This window comes from Staurois parvus, unplaced genomic scaffold (genome assembly GCF_062004578.1).
Source record: "Staurois parvus isolate SC_StPar_1 unplaced genomic scaffold, SC_StPar_1.0 ptg000038l, whole genome shotgun sequence".
Lineage (NCBI taxonomy): Eukaryota > Metazoa > Chordata > Amphibia > Anura > Ranidae > Staurois > Staurois parvus.
Genome location: NW_028317834.1, coordinates 1315057 through 1339685, shown reverse-complemented (window position 1 = coordinate 1339685; position 24629 = coordinate 1315057). Strand labels below are relative to the sequence as shown.

General features: G+C 47.5%; 2 protein-coding genes and 1 long non-coding RNA gene across 4 annotated transcripts in view; 1 reads left to right on the top strand and 2 right to left on the bottom strand.

The window, feature by feature from the left end:
• Window positions 1–24629, bottom strand: part of LOC149470567 (uncharacterized) — a 389981-nt gene that overhangs the window by 44690 nt on the left and 320662 nt on the right. The gene's annotated exons all lie outside the window — the stretch shown is intronic.
• Window positions 1–24629, top strand: part of LOC149470570 (uncharacterized) — a 218358-nt gene that overhangs the window by 15546 nt on the left and 178183 nt on the right. The window lies entirely within an intron of this gene.
• On the bottom strand, window positions 21131–22806 carry LOC149470572 (uncharacterized). The gene has a single exon (XM_089662368.1). The coding sequence runs from the start codon at window positions 22384–22386 to the stop codon at window positions 21490–21492; it is 897 nt and encodes a 298-aa protein (XP_089518494.1). The 5' UTR covers window positions 22387–22806; the 3' UTR covers window positions 21131–21489.

The following is a 24629-nucleotide window of genomic DNA, read 5'->3' as shown; positions in this document are numbered from 1 at the left end:
GTGCACACATCTCTTTTTGGTGTAAAGTTTGTAAAGAAAACTTCTTCTCCCTGGAAATATTACAACGTTGGCACCAAAGTGTAACTATGGGCAAAATCAATAATGACAATAATGAAATCTGTCATTAGCAGAGCAGGCTTTGTTTTTCTGAGTCTCCTATTGTATTATTTTTTGTTGTCCCTCCCAGTAGATTTTTTTTGTCTACTTCCTGTAGAAAATCCAAGTTTTTTGGGAAAAACGGCAGTTGGAGGGGTTGGGGCAAATCCTATAACACTGCTGGGGGTGCTCACAACTGTCAGTTGTCATTCATATGGGGGGTTGGACCTTATAGAGAACCTGTTGCTGTAACTGCTGTAGAAGCGTTAGCTGAAGTTGGGCTTTACTTGTTGTGTGTCTTACTTATAACACAGGTCTGCGACTAAAAAGCTGTTTGATTATTTTCATCTAATTTCCATGTATTTTGGTGTGCTGAAAACAAATAAAATATTGAAAAAACTCCTAGACGTCAGGATTTGCCACAAAATGCAAAATTGTCTTCAAATTTATAAAAAAAATAATAATTTTTGGGGTTTTTTTTTATATTATGAGTTTTTAACCAAATTTAAAGTCCAAATTACTATTAATTCACATAAGTGCATTTAAGATATAAAATGCCAAAAAAAACCTTAAAGGGGTTGTCCAAATTATGTAAAAAGAAATATAGCACTGTAAATCTGATGGTCAGCAATATATACATAAGCTAAGCAAGTTTTAGGGAAACAAATTCTATTTCCTCATTTCCCTAGTTCTCTTCTGGCCCTTTGTTGTTATTTGCTCTTAACTAGGAAAACGCATTGACTCCTGCTGCTTTCCTCTGGGGAAATGCATCTATCTCCTATCTCCGCTCTTAACTAGGAAAACGCATTGACTCCTCCTGCTGCTTTCCTCTGGGGAAATGCATCTATCTCCTATCTCCGCTCTTAACTAGGAAAACGCATTGACTTCTGTTAAATTCAGAACAAATGGTGTATTTATATTTGTGTATGTTGACCATTCCTCACCTCCAGCTGCACTCAGGTTTACGACTGTAGCTTGTTCCCAATGAAACATCCCCCACTATTCATGTGATCCTTATCAGCTTCTAATTGGGGTGGAGTTAAATGCTCATTTGAGCATCTCCCTATAAATTTAGATCAGCTCATGGGGGGAGATCACTGATGGGGGGCACAGTCTCTGATGGGGGTGCTGCTTCTGATTGAATGCTGTGTTGAAGGAGTGGGATGCAGTTAAACACAGCAGTTGAACTAAAGCAGGAGAACTTCAGCAGCAGGAAGACACAACAACAGCAAGAAACTCTACTGCACGCTGGACAGACTGCAAGCAATCACCCCGGGAAACATCTCTCACATGCCTGAGTCCCACTCCGTGTACCTTTATATAATACGCCCCTCTTCTCCTTTTCATATTACTATCCTCTGTTCCCAAATCTCATTTCTTTACCCCTCTGCTCCACCCGAAAACTTGTACATCTCCCCCTCATTGCTATCATCTCCCTACTATTGCTCTCATCACCTCCCCAACATTCATCTTCCACTCCTCCTTCTCATTTTCCTCTTCTCCGTTCCCAAAATCCATTTACTATATCCCTCTGCCCCTCCCAAACAATTGTATATTGTGTCCTCACTGCTTCCTTCGCTCCTCTACGGCACCCACCACCTCCTCCTATTACTCCACTCTCCCACTGACCCGAACACCTCCACTAGTAGTTTCTCACGCTCCTGCACATCCCGCTCCCATGCCACCTTTCTCTCCCTTCTCCTCCTAACTGCAGGAGACTTCCCCAATCCTGGCCTTCCACCACCTCCCTCACCCGCGCAACACCCCCCCGCCTCCACGTTCTGCCGCAACCCCCGCAACTTAGTATCTGTCCCCCTGCTCCCTAAAATCTCCCCCTTGTTTTCATGTGCACTCCTGAACGCCCGATCGGTGTGCAACAAGCTCACCGCCATCCACAACCTCTTTGTTTCCTGCTCCCTCAACCTCCTAGCAATTACCGGAATCTGGATCCAGGCCACTGACTCTACCTCCCCTGCTACACTCTCCTACGGAGGTCTCACCTGGACCCACTCACCCAGGCCTAACGGTCGTAAAGGTGGTGGGGTTGGTCTGCTCCTGTCACCACAGAGCACCTTCCAAGTCCTCCCAAACCCCCCCTCCCTATCCTTCTCCTCCTTCGAGGCCCACTGCGTCCGACTATTCTCCCCAACCCCCCTGAAGATTGCTGTGATATACCGGCCTCCTGGATCCATATCCCGCTTCCTGGATGACTTTTCCTCCTGGCTACCCTTCTTCCTCTCCTCTGAGCTACCTACCATCATCCTTGGGGATTTCAACATCCCTGTCAACCTCAACAACCCGACCACATCCCATCTCCTCCACTTAACCTCCTCCTTTGCACTTGCACAGTGCATACAATCCACCACCCACTCCAACGGTAATATCCTTGATCTTGTCTTCTCCAACCGCTGCGTTCCCCACAACCTCACTAACACCCCCTTCCCTCTCTCTGACCACAACCTGATTACCTTCTCTATCTCCTCTACCTCCAACGCCTACCCCTCCAAATGTCACACAACTACCAGCCGTAACCTCCGCAACCTTAACCCTGCCCCCTCCACTCTGCAGCTGATCAATTCCATGACAGCATCCTCCCCCTGTCCTGCCCCGACTTGGCTATGACCGCCTACAACAACGCGCTGTCAACAGCCCTTGACTCACTAGTGCCTCTAACCACACGCAACATCAAACCCTGACCGCTCCAGCCCTGGCAGACTGATCACACCAAAACTCTCAAATGACACAGGCGTGCCCTGGAGCGACTATGGCGCAAAACCAAATCCCAACAAGCCTTCACCCGCTACAAATCTGCCTTCCACCCCTACACCTCCTCCCTCCACACAGCCAAACAAGCCTACTTCCTGACCCTCATCAAGGCCTTCTCCTCCAATCCTTGCCGACTCTTCTCCACCTTCAACTCTCTACTCTCGCCACCTCCACCCAGCACCTCACTCACTGCCCTTGAGATTGCCAATCACTTCAAAAACAAGATTGACAAAATTTGCAAGGACATCGCTGCAACTCACACGCCCTCTCAACCTGTCCCCTCTCACACATCTACCCCCTCATCCTCCCTCCCCCTCGACATAACCAACAGGGACTTTGTCGCTGCTCAAACTCCCTCCAATCCCGTTCCCCTTCATTCAGCTACCCCCTCATCACCCCTCTCCCACGGCCTCACAACTGCTCTGACCCCCACTTCCACCCCACCCTACATTCCTCATACTGAAGCTCCCCCAACACTCCGCACCTTTGACCTTACTACCATCGAGGAAGTCTCCAAGATCCTCTCTGATGCCCGCCTCACCACCTGCCCCCCTCAACCTTATCCCCTCACAACTCCTACAACCTCCCTCCCCCTCCATCCTATGCTCCCTCACCCACATCTTCAATCTCTCCCTCTCCTCCGGCACTTTCCCCTCCCCTCTGAAACATGCACACATCACCCCCATACTTAAAAAGCCCTCCCTGGACCCCAATGACCCGAACAACCTCAGACCCATCTCCCTGCTCCCATTTACATCTAAACTCCTCGAGCGCCTAGTCTACACCCGCCTAAGCTCTCACCTCAACGACAACAACCTCCTCGATCCCCTACAGTCTGGCTTCCGTCCCCTACACTCCACCGAACCCGCCTTACTCAAACTCTCCAACGACCTGCTAACCTCCAAAGCTAATGGCCACTATTCAGTGCTCCTACTCCTTGACCTCTCTGCGGCCTTCCACACAGTCCACCACCCCCTCCTTCTCAAAAAACTACACTCCCTCGGCCTCAAAGATTCTGCTCTCTCCTGGCTCTCATCCTACCTGTCACAACGCTCTTTCAGCGTTACCTATAATGCTACCACCTCCCCCTCACTCCCCCTTTCTGTTGGGGTCCCTCTAGGCTCTGTCCTCGGGCCCCTTCTCTTCTCCATCTACACCTCCTCCCTTGGCCAACTCATACACTCTCACGGCTACAACTACCACCTCTATGCCGACGACACACAAATCTATCTCTCAACCCCCCACCTCACCCCCTCAGTCTCCACCCAAATCACACACCTACTGAGCAACATATCAGACTGGATGTCGCTCCACTTCCTTAAACTGAACTTCTCCAAAACCGAGCTCCTAGTCTTCCCCCCAGCCCGGACACCCCCCCCCTCCATTGACTTCTCCATCATGTCCAACAACGCCACCATCAAACCCGCCCCGCAGGCCAGAGTACTTGGTGTCATTCTGGACTCCAACCTATCCTTCCAGCCCCAAGTCCAATCTTTAACAAACTCGTGGAGACTCCACCTCCGCAACATCGCCAAAATCTGCACGTTCCTAACCCCAGAAACCACTAAACAGCTCATCCACTCCCTCATCATATCACGACTCAACTACTGCAACTCCCTCCTCACTGGCCTGCCTCGCCGCTGGGTATCCCCGCTTCAGTCGATTCTGAATACGGCAGCCAGACTCATTCACCTTTCCAATCACTCCATTTCCGCCACTCCTCTCTGCTAATCCCTCCACTGGCTTCCAATTGCTTAACGGATCAAATTCAAAATCCTAACACTGACGTACAAAGCTGTCCACCATACTACCACCTAACTACATCACTGACCTAATATCCAAGTACCGCCCAGCATGCACACTCCGCTCCTCACAAGACCTCCTTCTCTCTAGTTCCCTGGTCTCCTCTTCCCACGCCCGCCTCCAGGACTTCTCCAGGGTGTCACCCATCCTCTGGAAATCCCTGCCCCAACCCACCAGATTATCACCTACTCTCCTCTCCTTTAGGCGCACCCTGAAAACCCATCTCTTCAGGGAAGCCTACCCCACCCCCTCCTAACTTGACCGACCTCCTCCACTCTTCCTACCACTCCATCCCCCACAGCTATCCCCTCCTGTGCGACCATCCCCTCCCTCCTAGATTGTAAGCTCGAAAGAGCAGGGCCCTCAATCCCCTCACGTTTTGCATTGTATTGGTATTGTTCTGTCACATGTTCTGTCCCCCTCTGTAATGTACAGCGCTGCGCAAACTATTGGCGCTTTATAAATACTGTATAATAATAATTTGCAGGTAAACAATCTCTGCCCCTCCCTCCCTGCAAAGGGGGTGAATACATGTGCTGCTCTGAGTGGCATGTCTGACTACTGAGGGTAAGCCTGTGCTTCTAATGGTAGAAGGGGTCAATCTTTCCTGAAGAATCCAGTGGGTGGGATACCAAATACCCTTGTTTTCTGTGTCTATGGGACAGCCGAGACCGACAAAATCACTGAACCAAGAAGAGGTGACAGCCGAGGGTAACTTTGGTACCTTCCCATAAAGTTCTTCTACCACCTCTCCACATAAAATTGGGATTGATGAAGCAATTCGTAAAATCACTTCCAAGAGATGGAGAATGCTTCAAATTCAAATGGTCACCAAGTTTCCAGGCCTGTCAGGGGCAAAATTGAAGGAAGGTGTGTTCGTCGGACCAGACATTAGAAGGCTTAGAGTTGATCAAGAGTTTGTCAATACCATGACAGATCCTCACAAAGAAGGGTGGATTGCATTTAAAGAAGTCGTACAGAAATTTTTAGGCAATACCAAAGATCCTCACTACAAAAAGATCGTCAGACAAATGCTGAAAGCATTTCAAGCTTTAGGTTGCCTGATGAGTTTGAAAGTGCATTTCCTCCAGTCCCACCTTGACTACTTTCCTGAAAATTTGGGAGCTGTGAGTGAGGAACAAGGTGAACGGTTCCACCAAGACATTAAAGAGATGGAAAGGAGATACCAGGGAAAATGGAGCATTACAATGATGGCAGACTACTGTTGGATGCTTCAGAGAGACATTCCAGATGCTACTCACAAGCGTAAATGCACCAAGAGGAGCCTCACGGGGAAGAAGAATCGAGTTTAGTGTGTGTAGGTGAGCTCATTTCAGTTCAAAAAAGGATTTTCATGAAAAAATAGTAATAAAAATTTAATTTTAGAAGTCTATTTCCATTTATTTTGAGGTATTGCCTTTTTTAACATATTTACCTAAATTGTCAGGAAATGTGATGTCCTATGACAAAATGGAGGTTATTTTTGGATTCAGCGCACCAAAAAACATAAAGATTACGTGGAATAACCAAAACAACTCTTGAAAAAAATGTTTTTGCAGACCTGTGTAATCTATCTAAGACTACCCTGTACAGGGTGACAACGCTGCTGTGTAATGTTCCTGCAGAATGATCAGGGTTGTCACCCTGTTACAGAAGGTAGGAAAATAACAGATCTACAGACAGGACCAACAGCTGATACAACTATGTTGCAGAGGGAACTCTGGGAATGCTAATGACAGATTGCATTACACATTCAGTTAGCAGACTTCCTGCTGTTGGTCTGATGTTTGAATTGTGTTCTGATATTATTTTTATTATTATACAGGATTTATATGGCGCCAACGGTTTGCTTAACGCTTTACATTATAGTGGGAGACAATACAGTAACAATACAGTTCAATACAAGAGGGATTTAAGGGCCCTGCTCCTTGGAGCTTACAATCCAGGAGGGAGGAGTGAATGGTACAGTAGGTAGTAACTGTGGGGGATGGACTGGTTGGAAGAGTAGAGGATTCCAGAATTATCAGAGGGCGGGATAGGCATCCCTGAAGAGATAGGTTTTCAATGATCGCCTAAAGGTAAGTAGAGTAGGTGATAGTCTGATAGATTGGGGTAGGGAGTTCCAGAGGATGGGTGACGCCCTGAAGAAGTCTTGGAGATGAGCATGGGAGGAGGAGATAAGGGAGCTAGAGAGTAGGAGGTCTTGCGAGGAGTGGAGTGTACAGTTTGGGTGATATTTAGAGATAAGATCGGATATGTAAATTGGGGCAGTGTTGTGGATGGCTTTATATGTCAGTGTTAGTGTTTAGAATTTTATCTGTTGGGCAATTGGGAGCCAGTGGAGGGATTGGCAGAGAGGGGTGGCAGATACAGAATGGTTAGTAAGGTGGATGAGTCTGGCAGCAGTGTTCATGATAGACTGGAGTGGGGATAGCCTGCAATGAGGTAGGCCAATGAGGAGGGAGTTACAATAGTCGAGGCGTGATAGAACAAAGGAGTGAATAAGTGAATAAACGGCCCATCATACAAGACAATAAGAAATCTCTGGGTTGACAGCATCGGCAACACAGTGTCTGAGGTAACCACTAAAAACAATGAGTTGGCAGCTACCATAGAAGACAAAGAATTCTTGAAAACCATGAGTCAAGAGCTCTACCAAGATGATTCCAACAGTTGGGTAACACCTCTACCATTTCGGACCCAAAGAGACTACCAAACAACAGCTACATGCAAAATCACGGTTTGTTTCTTTAAAACACAGTTTGAACCAGAAGCCTGAGATGAAAAAAGCACTTTGTGGACTTTATACAGAAGTTGTTTGAGAGAGATCATGCTGAGCCTGCACCTCCTCTTACGGAAGGAGAAGAATGTTGGTACCTACCATGCTTTGGGGTCTACCATCCTCACAAGCCTGATCAGATTAGGGTGGTCTTTGACTCAAGTGCTCGTCATGAAGGTGTCTTCCTCATTGACAATCTTCTCACTGGGCCTAATCTGAACAACAATCTCATAGGAGTTTTACTTTGCTTCAGACAAGAGCCAATTGCAGTTATGGCTGACATTCAGCAGATGTTCCACTGTTTCATCGTCTGCGAAGACTACAGAAACTTCCTCAGGTTCCGCAATAATGATGCCAACGATATAGTCATAGACTACCGAATGAAGGTACATGTTTTCAGTAACAGTCCTTCTCCTGCAGTAGCAATTTATGGACTGAGAAAAACAGCTCAAGAGGGTGAAAAAGAATTTGGATCTGATGCTGCTGTGTAATGTTCCTGCAGAATGATCAGGGTTGTCACCCTGTTACAGAAGGTAGGAAAATAACAGATCTACAGACAGGACCAACAGCTGATACAACTATGTTGCAGAGGGAACTCTGGGAATGCTAATGACAGATTGCATTACACATTCAGTTAGCAGACTTCCTGCTGTTGGTCTGATGTTTGAATTGTGTTCTGATATTATTTTTATTATTATACAGGATTTATATGGCGCCAACGGTTTGCTTAACGCTTTACATTATAGTGGGAGACAATACAGTAACAATACAGTTCAATACAAGAGGGATTTAAGGGCCCTGCTCCTTGGAGCTTACAATCCAGGAGGGAGGAGTGAATGGTACAGTAGGTAGTAACTGTGGGGGATGGACTGGTTGGAAGAGTAGAGGATTCCAGAATTATCAGAGGGCGGGATAGGCATCCCTGAAGAGATAGGTTTTCAATGATCGCCTAAAGGTAAGTAGAGTAGGTGATAGTCTGATAGATTGGGGTAGGGAGTTCCAGAGGATGGGTGACGCCCTGAAGAAGTCTTGGAGATGAGCATGGGAGGAGGAGATAAGGGAGCTAGAGAGTAGGAGGTCTTGCGAGGAGTGGAGTGTACAGTTTGGGTGATATTTAGAGATAAGATCGGATATGTAAATTGGGGCAGTGTTGTGGATGGCTTTATATGTCAGTGTTAGTGTTTAGAATTTTATCTGTTGGGCAATTGGGAGCCAGTGGAGGGATTGGCAGAGAGGGGTGGCAGATACAGAATGGTTAGTAAGGTGGATGAGTCTGGCAGCAGTGTTCATGATAGACTGGAGTGGGGATAGCCTGCAATGAGGTAGGCCAATGAGGAGGGAGTTACAATAGTCGAGGCGTGATAGAACAAAGGAGTGAATAAGTTGCTTAGTGGTTTCCGGGGTTAGGAACGGACGTATCTTGGAGATGTTGCGGACGTGTAGTCTACATGATTTTGTCAACGATTGGATCTGGGGCATGAGGGGATGGACTGATGATTGTGTTATTGATATTTATGGTGAGGTGAGTGGAGGTGGCACAGGCTGGGGTGAATACTAAGAGCTCTGTTTTGGAAAGGTTGAGTTTGAGGAAGTGGAGTGACATCCATGCCAATATTGCACTTAGTAGGTTAGTAATGCGAGTGGAGACTGAAGGGGTGAGGTGAGGGGTAGACAGATTTGCATGTCTTCAGCATAGAGATGGTAATTGAAGCCATGGGAGTTTATCAAGTGGCCATGGGAGAAGATGTAGATGGAGAAGAGAAGGGGTCCAAGGACAGAACCTTGAACTACCCCTACAGAGAGAGGGAGTGAAGAAAAGGTGGCAGCATTATAGGTAACACCGAAGGAGCTCTGCAATAAATTGGAGGAGAACTAGGAGAGAGCGGAGTCTCTGAGGCCAAGAGAGTGGAGTTTTTTGAGGAGGAGGGGATGGTCAACCATGTCAAAAGCCGCGGAGAGGTCGAGTAGTAGGACTATTGAATAGTGGCCATTGGTTTCTGAAGTTAGTAGGTCATTAGAGAGTTTTAGTAGGGCAGTTTCGGTGGAGTGTAGGGGGCGAAAGCCAGACTGTAAAGGGTCGAGAAGGTTGTTGTCAGTGAGGGAGGAGCTCAGGCGATTGTAGACTAAGCGTTCTAGGAGTTTAGAGGTAAATGGCAGCAGGGAGATGGGTCTTAGATTGTTTAGGTTGGTTGGGGTCTAGGGAGGGTTTTTTAAGTGATGTGCGCGTGCTTTAGAGGGGAGGGGAAGGCACCTGTAGAGAGGAAAAGATTGAAGATGTGAGTGAGGGAGCATAGGATGGAGGAGGAGGGTGACCGTAGTAGTTGTGAGGGGACAGGATCCAGGGGGCAGGTAGTGAGACGGGCTTCTGAGAAGACCTTGAAGACCTCTTCAGTGGTAGCGAGGTCAAAGGAGAAGAGTGTTGAGGGAGGTATGATATGAGGAATGCTAAGTGGGGTGGGTGTCTGTGTGGTGGCGATGTCCCTACGAATTGTGTCAATCTTGTTTTGGAAGTGGTTTGCAATCTCGTGGGCAATGAGTGAGGCGCTAGGTGGCGGTGGGGGTGGAGAAAGTAGAGAGTTAAAGGTAGAGAAGAGCCGGCGAGGACTCGAAGAGAAGGTATTGATGAGAGTGACAAAGTAGGCTTGTTTGGCAGCATAAAAGGAGGAAGTGTATGTTAGGAAGGCAGATTTATAACTTGTGAACGCTCGGTGGGATTTGGTGAAAGAAAGACTGTTTGAAAAAGGTGCACAACGGCCCATCATACAAGACAATAAGAAATCTCTGGGTTGACAGCATCGGCAACACAGTGTCTGAGGTAACCACTAAAAACAATGAGTTGGCAGCTACCATAGAAGACAAAGAATTCTTGAAAACCATGAGTCAAGAGCTCTACCAAGATGATTCCAACAGTTGGGTAACACCTCTACCATTTCGGACCCAAAGAGACTACCAAACAACAGCTACATGCAAAATCACGGTTTGTTTCTTTAAAACACAGTTTGAACCAGAAGCCTGAGATGAAAAAAGCACTTTGTGGACTTTATACAGAAGTTGTTTGAGAGAGATCATGCTGAGCCTGCACCTCCTCTTACGGAAGGAGAAGAATGTTGGTACCTACCATGCTTTGGGGTCTACCATCCTCACAAGCCTGATCAGATTAGGGTGGTCTTTGACTCAAGTGCTCGTCATGAAGGTGTCTTCCTCATTGACAATCTTCTCACTGGGCCTAATCTGAACAACAATCTCATAGGAGTTTTACTTTGCTTCAGACAAGAGCCAATTGCAGTTATGGCTGACATTCAGCAGATGTTCCACTGTTTCATCGTCTGCGAAGACTACAGAAACTTCCTCAGGTTCCGCAATAATGATGCCAACGATATAGTCATAGACTACCGAATGAAGGTACATGTTTTCAGTAACAGTCCTTCTCCTGCAGTAGCAATTTATGGACTGAGAAAAACAGCTCAAGAGGGTGAAAAAGAATTTGGATCTGATGCAAGACAGTTCATCGAAAGGAATTTCTATGTAGACGAAGGACTCAAATCTCTGCCCATTGAAAAAGCTATTGACCTTCTTACTAGAACCCAGAACATGCTTGCCACTGCGAACCTCAGACTTCACAAAATCATCTTGTCATGGAAATTTTGTATTACAGGTTGAACTTTAAATGTGTCATATATTAGTGTTATTCATATGTCTCTCGTGTGGCTTAATTGGGCCATGCGCATGTACAATGTATGTATTACAGTACTCAGCTCGGTAATGGATGAGATGGCAGATCTGTGCTTATAGACCGGTGTGTATACCACCATGGCATTCGATGCGAATGCCGCCGGTGGTAGGCCGCGGGCCTGTATCCACATATCAGCAGCATAGTACCACATGGACTTTGTATAGCCAGGCGCTGGGCAGTGCGAACTCCGCGTGTAGGCTCATGGATATCTCTGCAAGCCACTACCGACCTGAACTGTATCTGGATGGATGTGTTTTAATAAAGATCGTATCGGGCCCATCCAGGTACAGACTGACACTGTTTAATCTAAGGGATGCTTGTACAGACAATGTACATACTACTAGGAGATGATAGCATGTAAAGGATGGGAAGTTCACTCTCCACAGAGAGCTTATGGGGGAGGGGAGGACTGGTGTAACTGGTTTCCAGTATAGATAAGAGGAAAGGCTACACTCCAATCAGGATGTACATTCTGTGTATGGACACTCCCTATACATTGTTCTGTGGGAGGGGATTGACCTGACCCTCATGTGGGGGAGCGTGTGTGTGCTTTTAATAAAACAGGAGTCTGGGGTTAGAGCCAGTCTCAGAGTGAATTCCAACTGCAACCTGAGAGTGTCGTGTGATCATTCCTGGGTAACGGGAGCTCCATGTTCTCCACATATCAACAGAGCTAAACCAGTTGGAGGCGCAGGAATTGTGGAGTTAAGCTGCAGTCGCGGTAAGCAAAATTTGCATAGCTTTATGGGGGATTGCTGCGCATCCAACTGCGGGTACTCACGGTAAGGAAAAATTTGTTAAAAGCAAATTTCCAAGACACTTGCTACCACTGAGGAGGTCACTAAGGTCTTCTCAGAAGCACGCCTCACCACTTGCCCCTTTGACCCTGTCCCCACACAACTCCTCTGGTCACCCTCCTCCTCCATCCTACGCTCCCTCACCCACATCTTCAATCTCTCCCTCTCTACTGGTGCATTCCTCTCCCCCTAAAGCACACGCATATCACTCCCATACTCAAAAAACCCTCCCTGGACCCCACCGACCTGAACAACCTTAGACCCATCTCCCTGCTGCCATTTACTTCCAAACTCCTCGAGCACTTAGCCTACAATCGCCTAAGCACCCACCTCACTGACAACAACCTCCTCGATCCACTACAGTCTGGCTTCAGTCCCCTACACTCCACCGAAACCGCCCTACTCAAAATCACTAACGACCTGCTAACCGCCAAAACTAATGGCCATTACTCAGTCCTCTTACTCCTTGACCTTTCTGCGGCCTTCGACACAGTTGACCACCCCCTCCTCCTTAATAAACTACACTCCCTCGGCATCAGAGACTCCGCTCTCTCCTGGCTCTCATCCTATCTATCCCAACGTTCCTTCAGCGTTTCCTATAACGCTACCACCTCCCCCTCTCTCCCCCTCTCTGTTGGGGTCCCCCAAGGCTCTGTCCTCGGGCCCCTTCTCTTCTCCATCAACACCTCCTCCTTCGGCAAACTGATACACTCCCACGGCTTCAACTATCACCTCTATGCTGATGACACGCAAATTTACCTCTCCACCCCTCGCCTCACCCCTTCAGTCTCTGCCCGTATCACCCACCTACTGAACGACATATCAGACTGGATGTCGCTCCATTTCCTCAAACTGAACCTTTCCAAAACCGAGCTCCTGATTTTCTCTCCAGCCCGCGCCCCCCCACCCTCTCCTTCACGACCAACAACACCACCATCAGTCCCACCCCGCAAGCCAAAGTCCTAGGTGTCACTCTAGACTCAAACCTATCCTTCCAACCCCATGTCCAATCATTGGCAAACTCATGCAGGATCCACCTCCGCAACATCTCCAAAATACGTACTTTCCTAACCCCAGACACTACTAAACAACTCGTTCACTCCCTTATTATCCCACGTCTGGACTACTGCAACTCCCTTTTCACTGGCCTCCCTCATCACAGACTATCCCCGCTTCAGTCTATCCTGAACTCAGCGGCCAGACTCATCCACCTTACCAACCACTCCGCCTCTGCCACCACCCCCCCTCTGTCATTCCCTCCACTGGCTCCTGATTGCCCAAAGCATTAAATTCAAACTACTAACACAGACATACAAAGCCATTCATAACGCTGCCCCAAACTAACTCACCGACCTGATACCCAAATACCACCCTACCCGTAATCTTCGCTCCTCACAAGACCTCCTACTTTCTAGCTCCCTGCTCTCAACCTCCCACGCATGACTTCAGGACTTCTCCAGGACTTCCACCATCCTCTGGAACTCACTACCCCAATCCATCAGACTGTCACCTACCCTCCTCACCTTAAGGCACACCCTGAAATCCCATCTCTTCAGGGAAGCCTACCCCACCCTCACCTAACAGCCAATCTTCTCCACTCCTCCTACCACTGCATCACCCACAGCCACTTCCTCCTGTACCACTATCCCCTCCCTCCTATTATTATTATTATACAGTATTTATAAAGCGCCAATAGTTCGCTCAGCGCTGTACATTACAAAGAGGGACAGAACATGTGACAGAACAATACCAATACAATGCAAAACATGAGGGGATCGAGGGCCCTGCTCTTTCGAGCTTACAATCTAGGAGGGAGGGGATGGTCGCACAGGAGGAGATAGCTGTGGGGGATGGAGTGGTAGGGAGAGTGGAGGAGGTCAGCAAGTTAGCAGGGGGTGGGGTAGGCTTCCCTGAAGAGATGGGTTTTCAGGGTGCGCCTAAAGGAGAGGAGAGTAGGTGATAATCTGATGGGTTGGGGCAGGGAGTTCCAGAGGATGGGTGACACCCTGGAGAAGTCCTGGAGGCGGGCGTGGGAGGAGGAGACCAGGGAACTAGAGAGAAGGAGGTCTTGTGAGGAGCGCAGTGTGCGTGCTGGGCGGTACTTGGATATTAGGTCAGTGATGTAGTACGGGGCAGTATGGTGGACGGCTTTGTACGTTAGTGTTAGGATTTTGAATTTGATCCGTTGCGCAATTGGAAGCCAGTGGAGGGATTGGCAGAGGGGGGTGGTGGAGATGGAGCGGTTGGAAAGGTGAATGAGTCTGGCAGCCGTATTCAGGATCGACTGAAGCGGGGATAGCCAGCGGTGAGGCAGGCCAGTGAGGAGGGAGTTGCAGTAGTCAAGTCGTGATATGATGAGGGAGTGGATGAGCTGTTTATTGTTTTCTGGGGTTAGGAACGTGTGTATTTTGGCAATGTTGCGGAGGTGGAGTCTGCACGAGTTTGTTAAAGATTGGACTTGGGGCTGGAAGGATAAGTTGGAGTCCAGAATGACACCAAGTACTCTGGCCTGTGGGGCGGGTTTGATGGTGGCGTTGTTGGATGTGATGGAGAAGTCAATGGGGGGGGGTGTCCGGGCTGGGGGGAAGACAAGAAACTCACTTTTGGAGAGGTTCAGTTTAAGGAAGTGGAGCGACATCCAGTCTGATATGTTGCTCAGTAGGTGTGTGATTTGGGCGGAGACCGAGGAGGTGAGGTGGGGGGTTGAGAGAAAGATTTGTGTGTCGTCGGCATAGAGGTGGTAGTTGAAGCCGTGAGAGTGTATGAGTTGGCCAAGGGAGGAGGTGTAGATGGAGAAGAGAAGGGGCCCAAGGACGGAACCTTGAGGGACCCCAACAGAGAGGGGGAGTGAGAGGGAGGTGGTGGCATTATAGGTAATGCTGAAAGAGCGTTGTGACAGGTAGGATGAGAGCCAGGAGAGAGCAGAATCTCTGAGGCCGAGGGAGTGTAGTTTTTTGAGGAGGAGGGGTTGGTCGACTGTGTCGAAGGCTGCAGAGAGGTCAACGAGTAGGAGCACTGAATAGTGGCCATTAGCTTTGGCGGTTAGCAAGTCGTTGGAGAGTTTGAGTAAGGCAGTTTTGGTGGAGTGTAGGGGACGAAGCCAGACTGTAGGGGATCGAGGAGGTTGTTGTCGTTGAGGTGAGAGCATAGGCGGGTGTAGACTAGGCGCTCAAGGAGTTTAGATGTAAATGGGAGATGGGAGATGGGTCTGAGGTTGTTCGGGTCATTAGGGTCCAGGGAGGGCTTTTTAAGTATGGGGGTGATGTATGCATGTTTCAGAGGGGAGGGGAAAGTGCCGGAGGAGAGGGGGAGATTGAAGATGTGGGTGAGGGAGCGTAGGATGGAGGGGGAGGGAGGTTGTAGGAGTTGTGAGGGGATAGGGTCGAGGGGGCAGGTGGTGAGGCGGGCATCAGAGAGGATCTTGGAGACTTCCTCGATGGTAGTAAGGTCAAAGGTGCGGAGTGTTGGGGGAGCTTCAGTATGAAGAATGTAGGGTGGGGAAGTGGAGGTCAGAGCAGTGGTGAGGCCGTGGGAGAGGGGTAATGAGGGGGTAGCTGAGTGAAGGGGAACGGGGTTGGAGGGAGTTTGAGCAGCGACAAAGTCCCTGCTGGTTATGTCGAGGGGGAGGGAGGATGAGGGGGTAGCTGTGTGAGAGGGGACAGGTTGAGAGGGCGTGTGAGTTGCGGCGATGTCCTTGCGGATTGTGTCAGTCTTGTTTTTGAAGTGATTGGCAATCTCAAGGGCAGTGAGTGAGGTGCTGGGTGGAGGTGGGGGTGGCGAGAGTAGAGAGTTGAAGGTGGAGAAGAGTCGGCAAGGATTGGAGGAGAAGGCCTTGATGAGGGTCAGGAAGTAGGCTTGTTTGGCTGCGTGGAGGGAGGAGGTGTAGGTGTGGAAGGCAGATGTGTAGCGGGCGAAGGCTTGTTGGGATTTGGTTTTGCGCCATAGTCGCTCCAGGGCACGACTATGTTGTTTGAGGGTTTTGGTGTGATCAGTCTGCCAGGGCTGGAGCGGTCGGGGTTTGATGTTGCGTGTGGTTAGAGGCGCTAGTGAGTCAAGGGCTGTTGACAGCGCGTTGTTGTAGGCAGTCATAGCCAAGTCGGGGCAGGACAGGGGGAGGATGCTGTCATGGAGTTGATCAGTTGCAGAGTGGAGGGGGCAGGGTTAAGGTTGCGGCGGTTATGGCTGGTAGTAGTGTGACATTTGGAGGGGTAGGCGTTGGAGGACGAGGAGATAGAGAAGGGGGTGTTAGTGAGGTTGTGGGGAGCGCAGCGGTTGGAGAAGACGAGATCAAGGATATTACCATTGGAGTGGGTGGTGGATTGTATGCACTGTGCAAGTGCAAAGGAGGAGGTTAAGTGGAGGAGATGGGATGTGTCCGGGTTGTCGAGGTAGACAGGGATGTTGAAATCCCCAAGGATGATGGTGGGTAGCTCAGAGGAGAGGAAGAAGGGTAGCCAGGAGGAAAAGTCATCCAGGAAGCAGGATATGGATCCAGGAGGCCGGTATATCACAGCAATCTTCAGGGGGGTTGGGGAGAATAGTCGGACGCAGTGGGCCTCGAAGGAGGAGAAGGATAGGGAGGGGGGGTTTGGGAGGACTTGGAAAGTTCTCTGTGGTGACAGGAGCAGACCAACCCCATCACCTTTACGACCGTTAGGCCTGGGTGAGTGGGTCCAGGTGAGACCTCCGTAGGAGAGTGCAGCAGGGGAGGTAGAGTCAGTGGCCTGGATCCAGGTTTCTGTAATTGCTAGGAGGTTGAGGGAGCATGAAACAAAGAGGTTGTGGATGGCGGTAAGCTTGTTGCACACCGATCGGGCGTTCAGGAGTGCACATGAAAACGGGGGAGATTTAGGGAGCAGGGGGACAGATACTAAGTTGCGGGGGTTGCGGCGGAACGTGGAGGCGGGAGGGTGTTGCGCGGGTGAGGGAGGTGGTGGAGGGCTAGGATTCGGGGAGATGTCTCCCGCAGTTAGGAGGAGGAGAAGGGTGAGAAAGGTGGCATGGGAGCGGGATGTGCAGGAGCGTGAGAAACTCCTAGTGGAGGTATTTGGGTCAGTGGGAGAGTGGAGTAATAGGAGGAGGTGGTGGGTGCCGTTGAGGGGTGAAGGAAGCAGTGAGGACACAATATACAATTGTTTGGGTGGGGCAGAGGAATATAGTGAATGGATTTCGGGAATGGAGGAGAGGAAAATGAGAAGGAGGAGTGGAAGAGGCATTTTGGGGAGGTGATGAAAGCAATAGTAGGGAGATGATAGCAATGAGGGGGAGATGTACAAGTTTTGGGGTGGAGCAGAGGGGTAAAGAAATGAGATTTGGGAACAGAGGATAGTAATATGATAAGGAGAAGAGGGGCGTATTATATAAAGGTACACGGAGTGGGACTCAGGCATGTAAGAGATGTTTCCAAGGGTGTTTGCTTGCAGTCTGTCCAGCGTGCAGTAGAGTTTCTTGCTGTTGTTGTGTCTTCCTGCTGCTGAAGTTCTCCTGCTTTAGTTCCAACTGCTGTGTTTAACTGCTTTGCACTCCTTCAACGCAGCACTCGCTCAATGCAGCACCCCCATCAGAGACTGTGCCCCTCATCAGTGATCTCCCCCCAATGAGCTGATCTAAATTTATAGGGAGATGCTCAAATGAGCATTCAACTCCACCCCAATTAGAAGTTGATAAGGATCACATGAATAGTGGGGGATGTTTCATTGGGAACAAGCTACAGTCATAAACCTGAGTGCAGCTGGAGGCGAGGAATGGTCAACATACACAAATATAAATACACCATTTGTTCTGAATTTAACAGGAGTCAATGCGTTTTTCTAGTTAAGAGCGGAGATAAGAGATAGATGCATTTACCCAGAGGAAAGCAGCAGGAGTCAATGCGTTTTTCTAGTTAAGAGCAAATAACAACAAAGGGCCAGAAGAGAACTAGGGAAATGAGGAAATAGAATTTGTTTCCCTAAAACTTGCTTAGCTTATGTATATATTGCTTACCATCAGATTTACAGAGCTATATTTCTTTTTACATAATTTGGACAACCCCTTTAAGGATTTTTTTGGCATTTTATATCTTAAATGCACTTATGTGAATTAATAGTAATTTGGACTTTAAATTTGGTTAAAAACCCATAATATAAAAAAAAAACCCAAAAATTATTATTTTTTTATAAATTTGAAGACAATTTTGCATTTTGTGGCAAATCCTGACGTCTAGGAGTTTTTTCAATATTTTATTTGTTTTCAGCACACCAAAATACATGGAAATTAGATGAAAATAATCAAACAGCTTTTTAGTCGCAGACCTGTGTTATAAGTAAGACACACAACAAGTAAAGCCCAACTTCAGCTAACGCTTCTACAGCAGTTACAGCAACAGGTTCTCTATAAGGTCCAACCCCCATATGAATGACAACTGACAGTTGTGAGCACCCCCAGCAGTGTTATAGGATTTGCCCCAACCCCTCCAACTGCCATTTTTCCCTAAACACTTAGTCTTCTACAGGAAGTACAAAAAAAAAAAACAATCTACTGGGAGGGACAACAAAAAATTAAAACAATGGGAGACTCAGAAAAACAAAACCTGCTCTGCTAATGACAGATTTCATTATTAATGTCATTATTGATTTTGCCCATAGTTACACTTTGGTGCCAACGTTGTAATATTTCCAGGGAGAAGAAGTTTTCTTTACAAACTTCACACCAAAAAGAGATGTGTGCACTCAGAGTGATTATTGTGAACCCCAATCAGAGGAATATCAGTCCCCCGGAAGAAGTGGAGTAGGAGAGGAGTAATAGCTGGAAAGAGAAAACATGTAACAAGGATTTCTGATCTTCACCTGATGGAATCCCATTTGGCAGAACCACATGGAACACAAGTGGCCAGCTGGGCTTACGTTTTACTGCTGAATACATCCCCTAAATCAGCAGTAACTCAGTATTGGAAGGCCTGCATCAGCTTGGGATGTTGTTTTCTCACTGAACAGAGACTTTTTTCTAGCTGGTGTCACAGTCGCAGACCTGCCTAAAAGGTTGTCATCCACGAGATGATATCCTACAACCTCACAAACACCCACTTTCCTCTCTATGATCACAATCTCATCACCTTCACAGTCTCCTCATCATCAAACACTTATCCCTCCAAGCAGCAATCACCTGCAGAAACCATCACAACTTGAACCCTTCTCCTTTCCACTCTGCAACTGACCAACTCTATGACAGAATCTCTCCCCTGTCCTGCCCTGACCTGGCCACTGCTGTCTACAACAGTTCACTTTCATCCACATTAGACTCACTTGCTCCTCTAACCACACGAATCATCAGGCTCCGACCATTACAACCTTGGCAGACTGACAACACCAGAGATCTTAAATGACATAGTCGTGTGCTGGAGCGAATGTGGCATAAAACCAAATCTCACCAAGCATTCACCCAATATAAATCTGCTTTCTTCACATACAATTCCTCCCTCCATGCTGCCAGACAAGCCTACTTTGTCACTCTCATCAATAGCTTGTCATCCAGTCCTCGTCGTCTCTTCTCTACTTTTAACTCTCTACTTTCTCCACCTCCACGCAGTACCTCACTCACTGCTCACGAGATTGCAAATCACTTCAAAAACAAGATTGATGCAATTCATAGGGGCATCTCCACTGCACAGACATCCATCCCACTTAGCATACCTTATACTAAACCTCCCTCAACACTTTCCTCTTTTGACCTTGCTACTACCGAAGAGGTCACTAAGGTTCTCTCAGAAGCCCGTCTCACTACCTGCCCCCTGGACCCTATCCCCTCTCGACTCCTCCGGTCACCCCCCTCTTCCCTCATCTGCTCCCTCACCCACATCTTCAATCTCTCCCTCTCTACCGGCGTATTCCCCTCCCCTCTAAAGCATGCGCGCATCACTCCCATACTTAAAAAATCCTCCCTGGACCCCACCAACCTGAACAACTTAAGACCCACCTCCCTGCTCTTGTTTACTTTTAAACTCTTAGAACGCTTAGTCTACAATTGCCTGAGCTCCTCCCACCTCACCGACAACAACCTTCTTGACCCTTTACAGTCTGCCTTTCGCTCACTACACTCCACTGAAACTGCCCTACTAAACCTCAATAATGATCTACTAACTGTTAAAACCAATGGCCACTACTCCGTACTCATCCCAACCAATGGCCACTGCTCCGTACTCATCCCAACCAATGGCCACTACTCCGTACTCATCCCAACCAATGGCCACTACTCCGTAGTCATCCCAACCAATGGCCACTACTCTGTACTCATCCCAACCAATGGCCACTACTCCGTACTCATTCCAACCCATGGCCACTACTCCGTACTCATCCCAACCAATGATCACTACTCCGTACTCATCCCAACCAATGGCCACTACTCCGTACTCATTCCAACCCATGGCCACTACTCCGTACTCATCCCAACCAATGATCACTACTCCGTACTCATCCCAACCAATGGCCACTACTCCGTACTCATCCCAGCCAATGATCACTACTCCGTACTCATCCCAGCCAATGATCACTACTCCGTACTCATCCCAGCCAATGATCACTACACTGTACTCATTCCAACCTATGGTCACTACTCCATACTCATCCCAACCAATGGCCACTACTCTGTACTCATCCCAACCAATGAACACTACTCCATACTCATTCCAACCAATGGCCACTACTCCATACTCATCCCAACCAATGGCCACTACTCCATACTCTTACTACTTGACCTCTCTGCAGCTTTTGATATGGTTGACAAACCCCTTCTCCTCAAAAAACTCCACTCAGTTGGCCTCCAAGACTCTGAACAAGCTCTGCAATAGGTAGGAGAACCAGGAGAGAGCAGAGTTAACTATAACTCTGCCTCCTCCTCTTCACTCCCTCTTTCCATAGGGGTACCTCAAGGTTCCGTTCTTGGACCCCTACTCTTCTACATCTACACCTCCTTCCCCTACTGCCATGGTTTTAAGTACCATCTCTATGCTGATGACACACATATCTATATTTCTACTACTCACCTCGCCCCTTCAGTCTCCTCTCTCATTACTAACCTACTAAGCGACATATCGGAATGGATGTCACTCCACTTCCTCCAACTCAATCTTAACAAATCTGAGCTCTTAGTATTCCCCCCAGCCTGTGCCCCCTCCCTGACTTCTCCATCAATACCAATAACACAACCATCAGTCCCTCCCCCCATCAAAAAATGTCAAAAGATAAAATATTCAAATCCCTTCTAGTTGTGTGCTTGATGGACATAAGCACTAAACTTAGTTCATCCGATCATTACATTCCAGTTTGCTCAGATTTTAGTTTGTTTCTTTTAAAGTAACATTTTAACTTTTCCCTTCTCTAGCTTGTGGGATGACATTGGGGATGTGAAACAAACCTGTGACACCTGAAACTTCTTTAATATTCCTTTTCTTCCAGAATTTAATCAATGCAGAAATTTATGAAACCTCCGGTGATAGATTAGACCGGCATTAACTATAAAACTTTGTCACATTGAGAGCATTAAAATGGCTTCTCTCCAGTGTGCCTCCTCTGGTGTTTCATAAGATCTGACTTATATGTAAAAGCTTTATCACATTCAGAACACTGATATAGCTTCTCTCCAGTGTGAACCCTCTGGTGTCTGATAAGATTTGACTTCTGAGTAAAAGCTTTATCACATTCAGAACACTGATATGGCTTCTCTCCAGTGTGTATCTTCTGGTGTCTGATAAGATTTAACTTCACAGTAAAAGCTTTATCACATTCAGAACACTGATATGGCTTCTCTCCAGTGTGAATCCTCTGGTGTTTGATAAGATGTGACTTCAATGTAAAAGCTTTATCACATTCAGAACACTGATATGGCTTCTCTCCAGTGTGAATCCTCTGGTGTGGGATAATATGTGATTTATCTGTAAAAGCTTTATCACATTCAGAACACTGATATAGCTTCTCTCCAGTGTGAATCCTCTGGTGTGTGATAAGACTTGACTTCACAGTAAAAGCTTTATCACATTCAGAACACTGATATGACTTCTCTCCAGTGTGAATCCTCTGGTGTATGATAAGATGTGACTTCAATGTAAAAGCTTTATCACATTCAGAACACTGATATGGCTTCTCTCCAGTGTGAATCCTCTTATGTCTGAAAAAATTTGACTTCTTTATAAAAGCTTTATCACATTCAGGACACTGATATGGCTTCTCTCCAGTGTGAATCTTCTGGTGTCTGGTAAGATGTGACTTCTGTGTAAAAGCTTTATCACAATCAGAACACTGATATGGCTTCTCTCCAGTATGAATCCTCTGGTGTCTGAGAAGACCTGACTTCCGTGTAAAAGCTTTATCACATTCAGAACACTGATATGACTTCTCTCCATTGTGAACCTTCTGGTGTGTGAAATATTTTCTCTCCATTGTAAAATCTCCAAATAAGAAGTAGTTTGAAATGACTCCTCTTATTTATACTTAGTTGGACTTTATTGTAAAGCCATTGTCACTTCCAGAACACTGAAATTACTTTTCTCCCGCTGGATCAATGTGGAAGAGGATCCAAAGCATGACTTTTAGAACACAGATATGACTTGTATCCCGTGCGAATCCTCCAGTGAACTGCAATAAAGACTTTCAGTCAATTAAAACAACCATATGTCTTGTTTTCCATGTGACTCAGCTGTATTTATGAAGATCAACATGACCGAAAACTTGGTTCATCAATCCACCTGTACAAAAAAAAAAAAGAATTTTATATAAAGCTAATGGCCACTATTCAGTGCTCCTACTCCTTGACCTCTCTGCGGCCTTCGACACAGTTGACCACCCCCTCCTCCTCAAAATACTACACTCCCTCGACCTCAGAGATTCTGCTCTCTCCTGGCTCTTATCCTACCTGTCACAATGCTCTTTCAGCGTTACCTATAATGCTACCACCTCCCCCTCACTCCCCCTCTCTGTTGGGGTCCCTCAAGGCTCTGTCCTTGGGCCCCTTCTCTTCTCCATCTACACCTCCTCCCTTGGCCAACTCATACACTCTCACGGCTTCAACTACCACCTCTATGCCGACGACACACAAATCTATCTCTCAACCCCCCACCTCACCCCCTCGGTCTCTGCCTGAATCACACACCTACTGAGCGACATATCAGATTGGATGTCGCTCCACTTCCTTAAACTGAATCTCTCCAAAACCGAGTTTCTTGTCTTCCCCCCAGCCCGAACCCCACCCCTCATTGACTTCTCCATCACATCCAACAACGCCAATATCAAACCCGCCCTGCAGGCCAGAGTACTTGGTGTCATTCTGGACTCCAACCTATCCTTCCAGCCCCAAGTCCAATCTTTAACAAACTCGTGCAGACTCCACCTCCGCAACATGCAGACTCCACCTCCGCAACATGCAGACTCCACCTCCACAACATCGCCAAAATCCACACGTTCCTAACCCCAGAAAACAATAAACAGCTCATCCACTCCCTCATCATATCACGACTTGACTACTGCAACTCCCTCCTCACTGGTCTGCCTCGCCGCTGGCTATCCCCGCTTCAGTCGATCCTGAATACGGCTGCCAGACTCATTCACCTTTCCAACCGCTCCGTTTCCGCCACCCCCCTCTGCCAATCCCTCCACTGAACTCCACCCCCCTCTGCCAATCCCTCCACTGGCTTCCGATTGCGCAACGGATCAAATTTAAAATCCTAACACTGACGTACAAAGCTGTCCACCATACTGCCCCGAACTACATCACTGACCTAATATCCAAGTACCGCCCAGAACGCACACTCCGGTCCTCACAAGACCTTCTTCTCTCTAGTTCCCTGGTCTCCTTCTCCCATGCCCGCCTCCAGGACTTCTCCAGGGTGTCACCCATCCTCTGGAACTCCCTGCCCCAACCCAACAGATTATCACTCTCCTCTCCTTTAGGCGCACCCTGAAAACCCATCTCTTCATTAAAGCCTACCCCCTGCTATCTTGACCGACCTCCTCCACTCTTCCTACCACTCCATCCTCCACAGCTATCTCCTCCTGTACCACTATCCCGTCCCTTCTAAATTGTAAGCTCGAAAGAGCAGGGCCCTCAATCCTCTCATGTATCACATTGTATTGGTATTGTTCTGTCCCCCTTTGTAATGTACAGCGCTGAGTGAACTATCGGCGCTTTATAAATACTGTATAATAAATAATAAAAATAATAATAAAGGGCTACATAAAGTTGCTTTCTATTTTTAATGTTCATTACTAAATATATCTTATGAATAGAAAGAATGTGTACAGCATTATCTACAGTATTTTTTAATCAAATGCTTTTATTAATAAAGTTTCTAAGTGCGCACAGTATTCCCGACATTCAGCCCAGACAATGGAGTCATACATTCTCACGTATAGGCAGTTGTGGCACTGTTACAGATCATACAGAACAATAACTTGCTTTGTCTATGGTGTCACTTTTACCTTTTATAAACAAATGAACATAGAAAAGAAGAAACAGCCTAGAACAATTCAGCTGTACACGGCAAGTAACTCCCCCCAGTAAATACAGTTGTGTTCAAAATAATAGCAGTGTGATGATAAAAGTGACTAAAGCTGAAAATCCTTCTAATAGCTTTTATTTCCATCCACACAAATGCATTGGGAACACGACACATTCTATTCCAAATCCA

What these genes read in the sequence shown, in the direction of transcription:
- LOC149470572 (XM_089662368.1), bottom strand. Translation starts at nt 22,386, where the DNA reads ATGGAGAGAAAATATTTCACACACCAGAAGGTTCACAATGGAGAGAAG.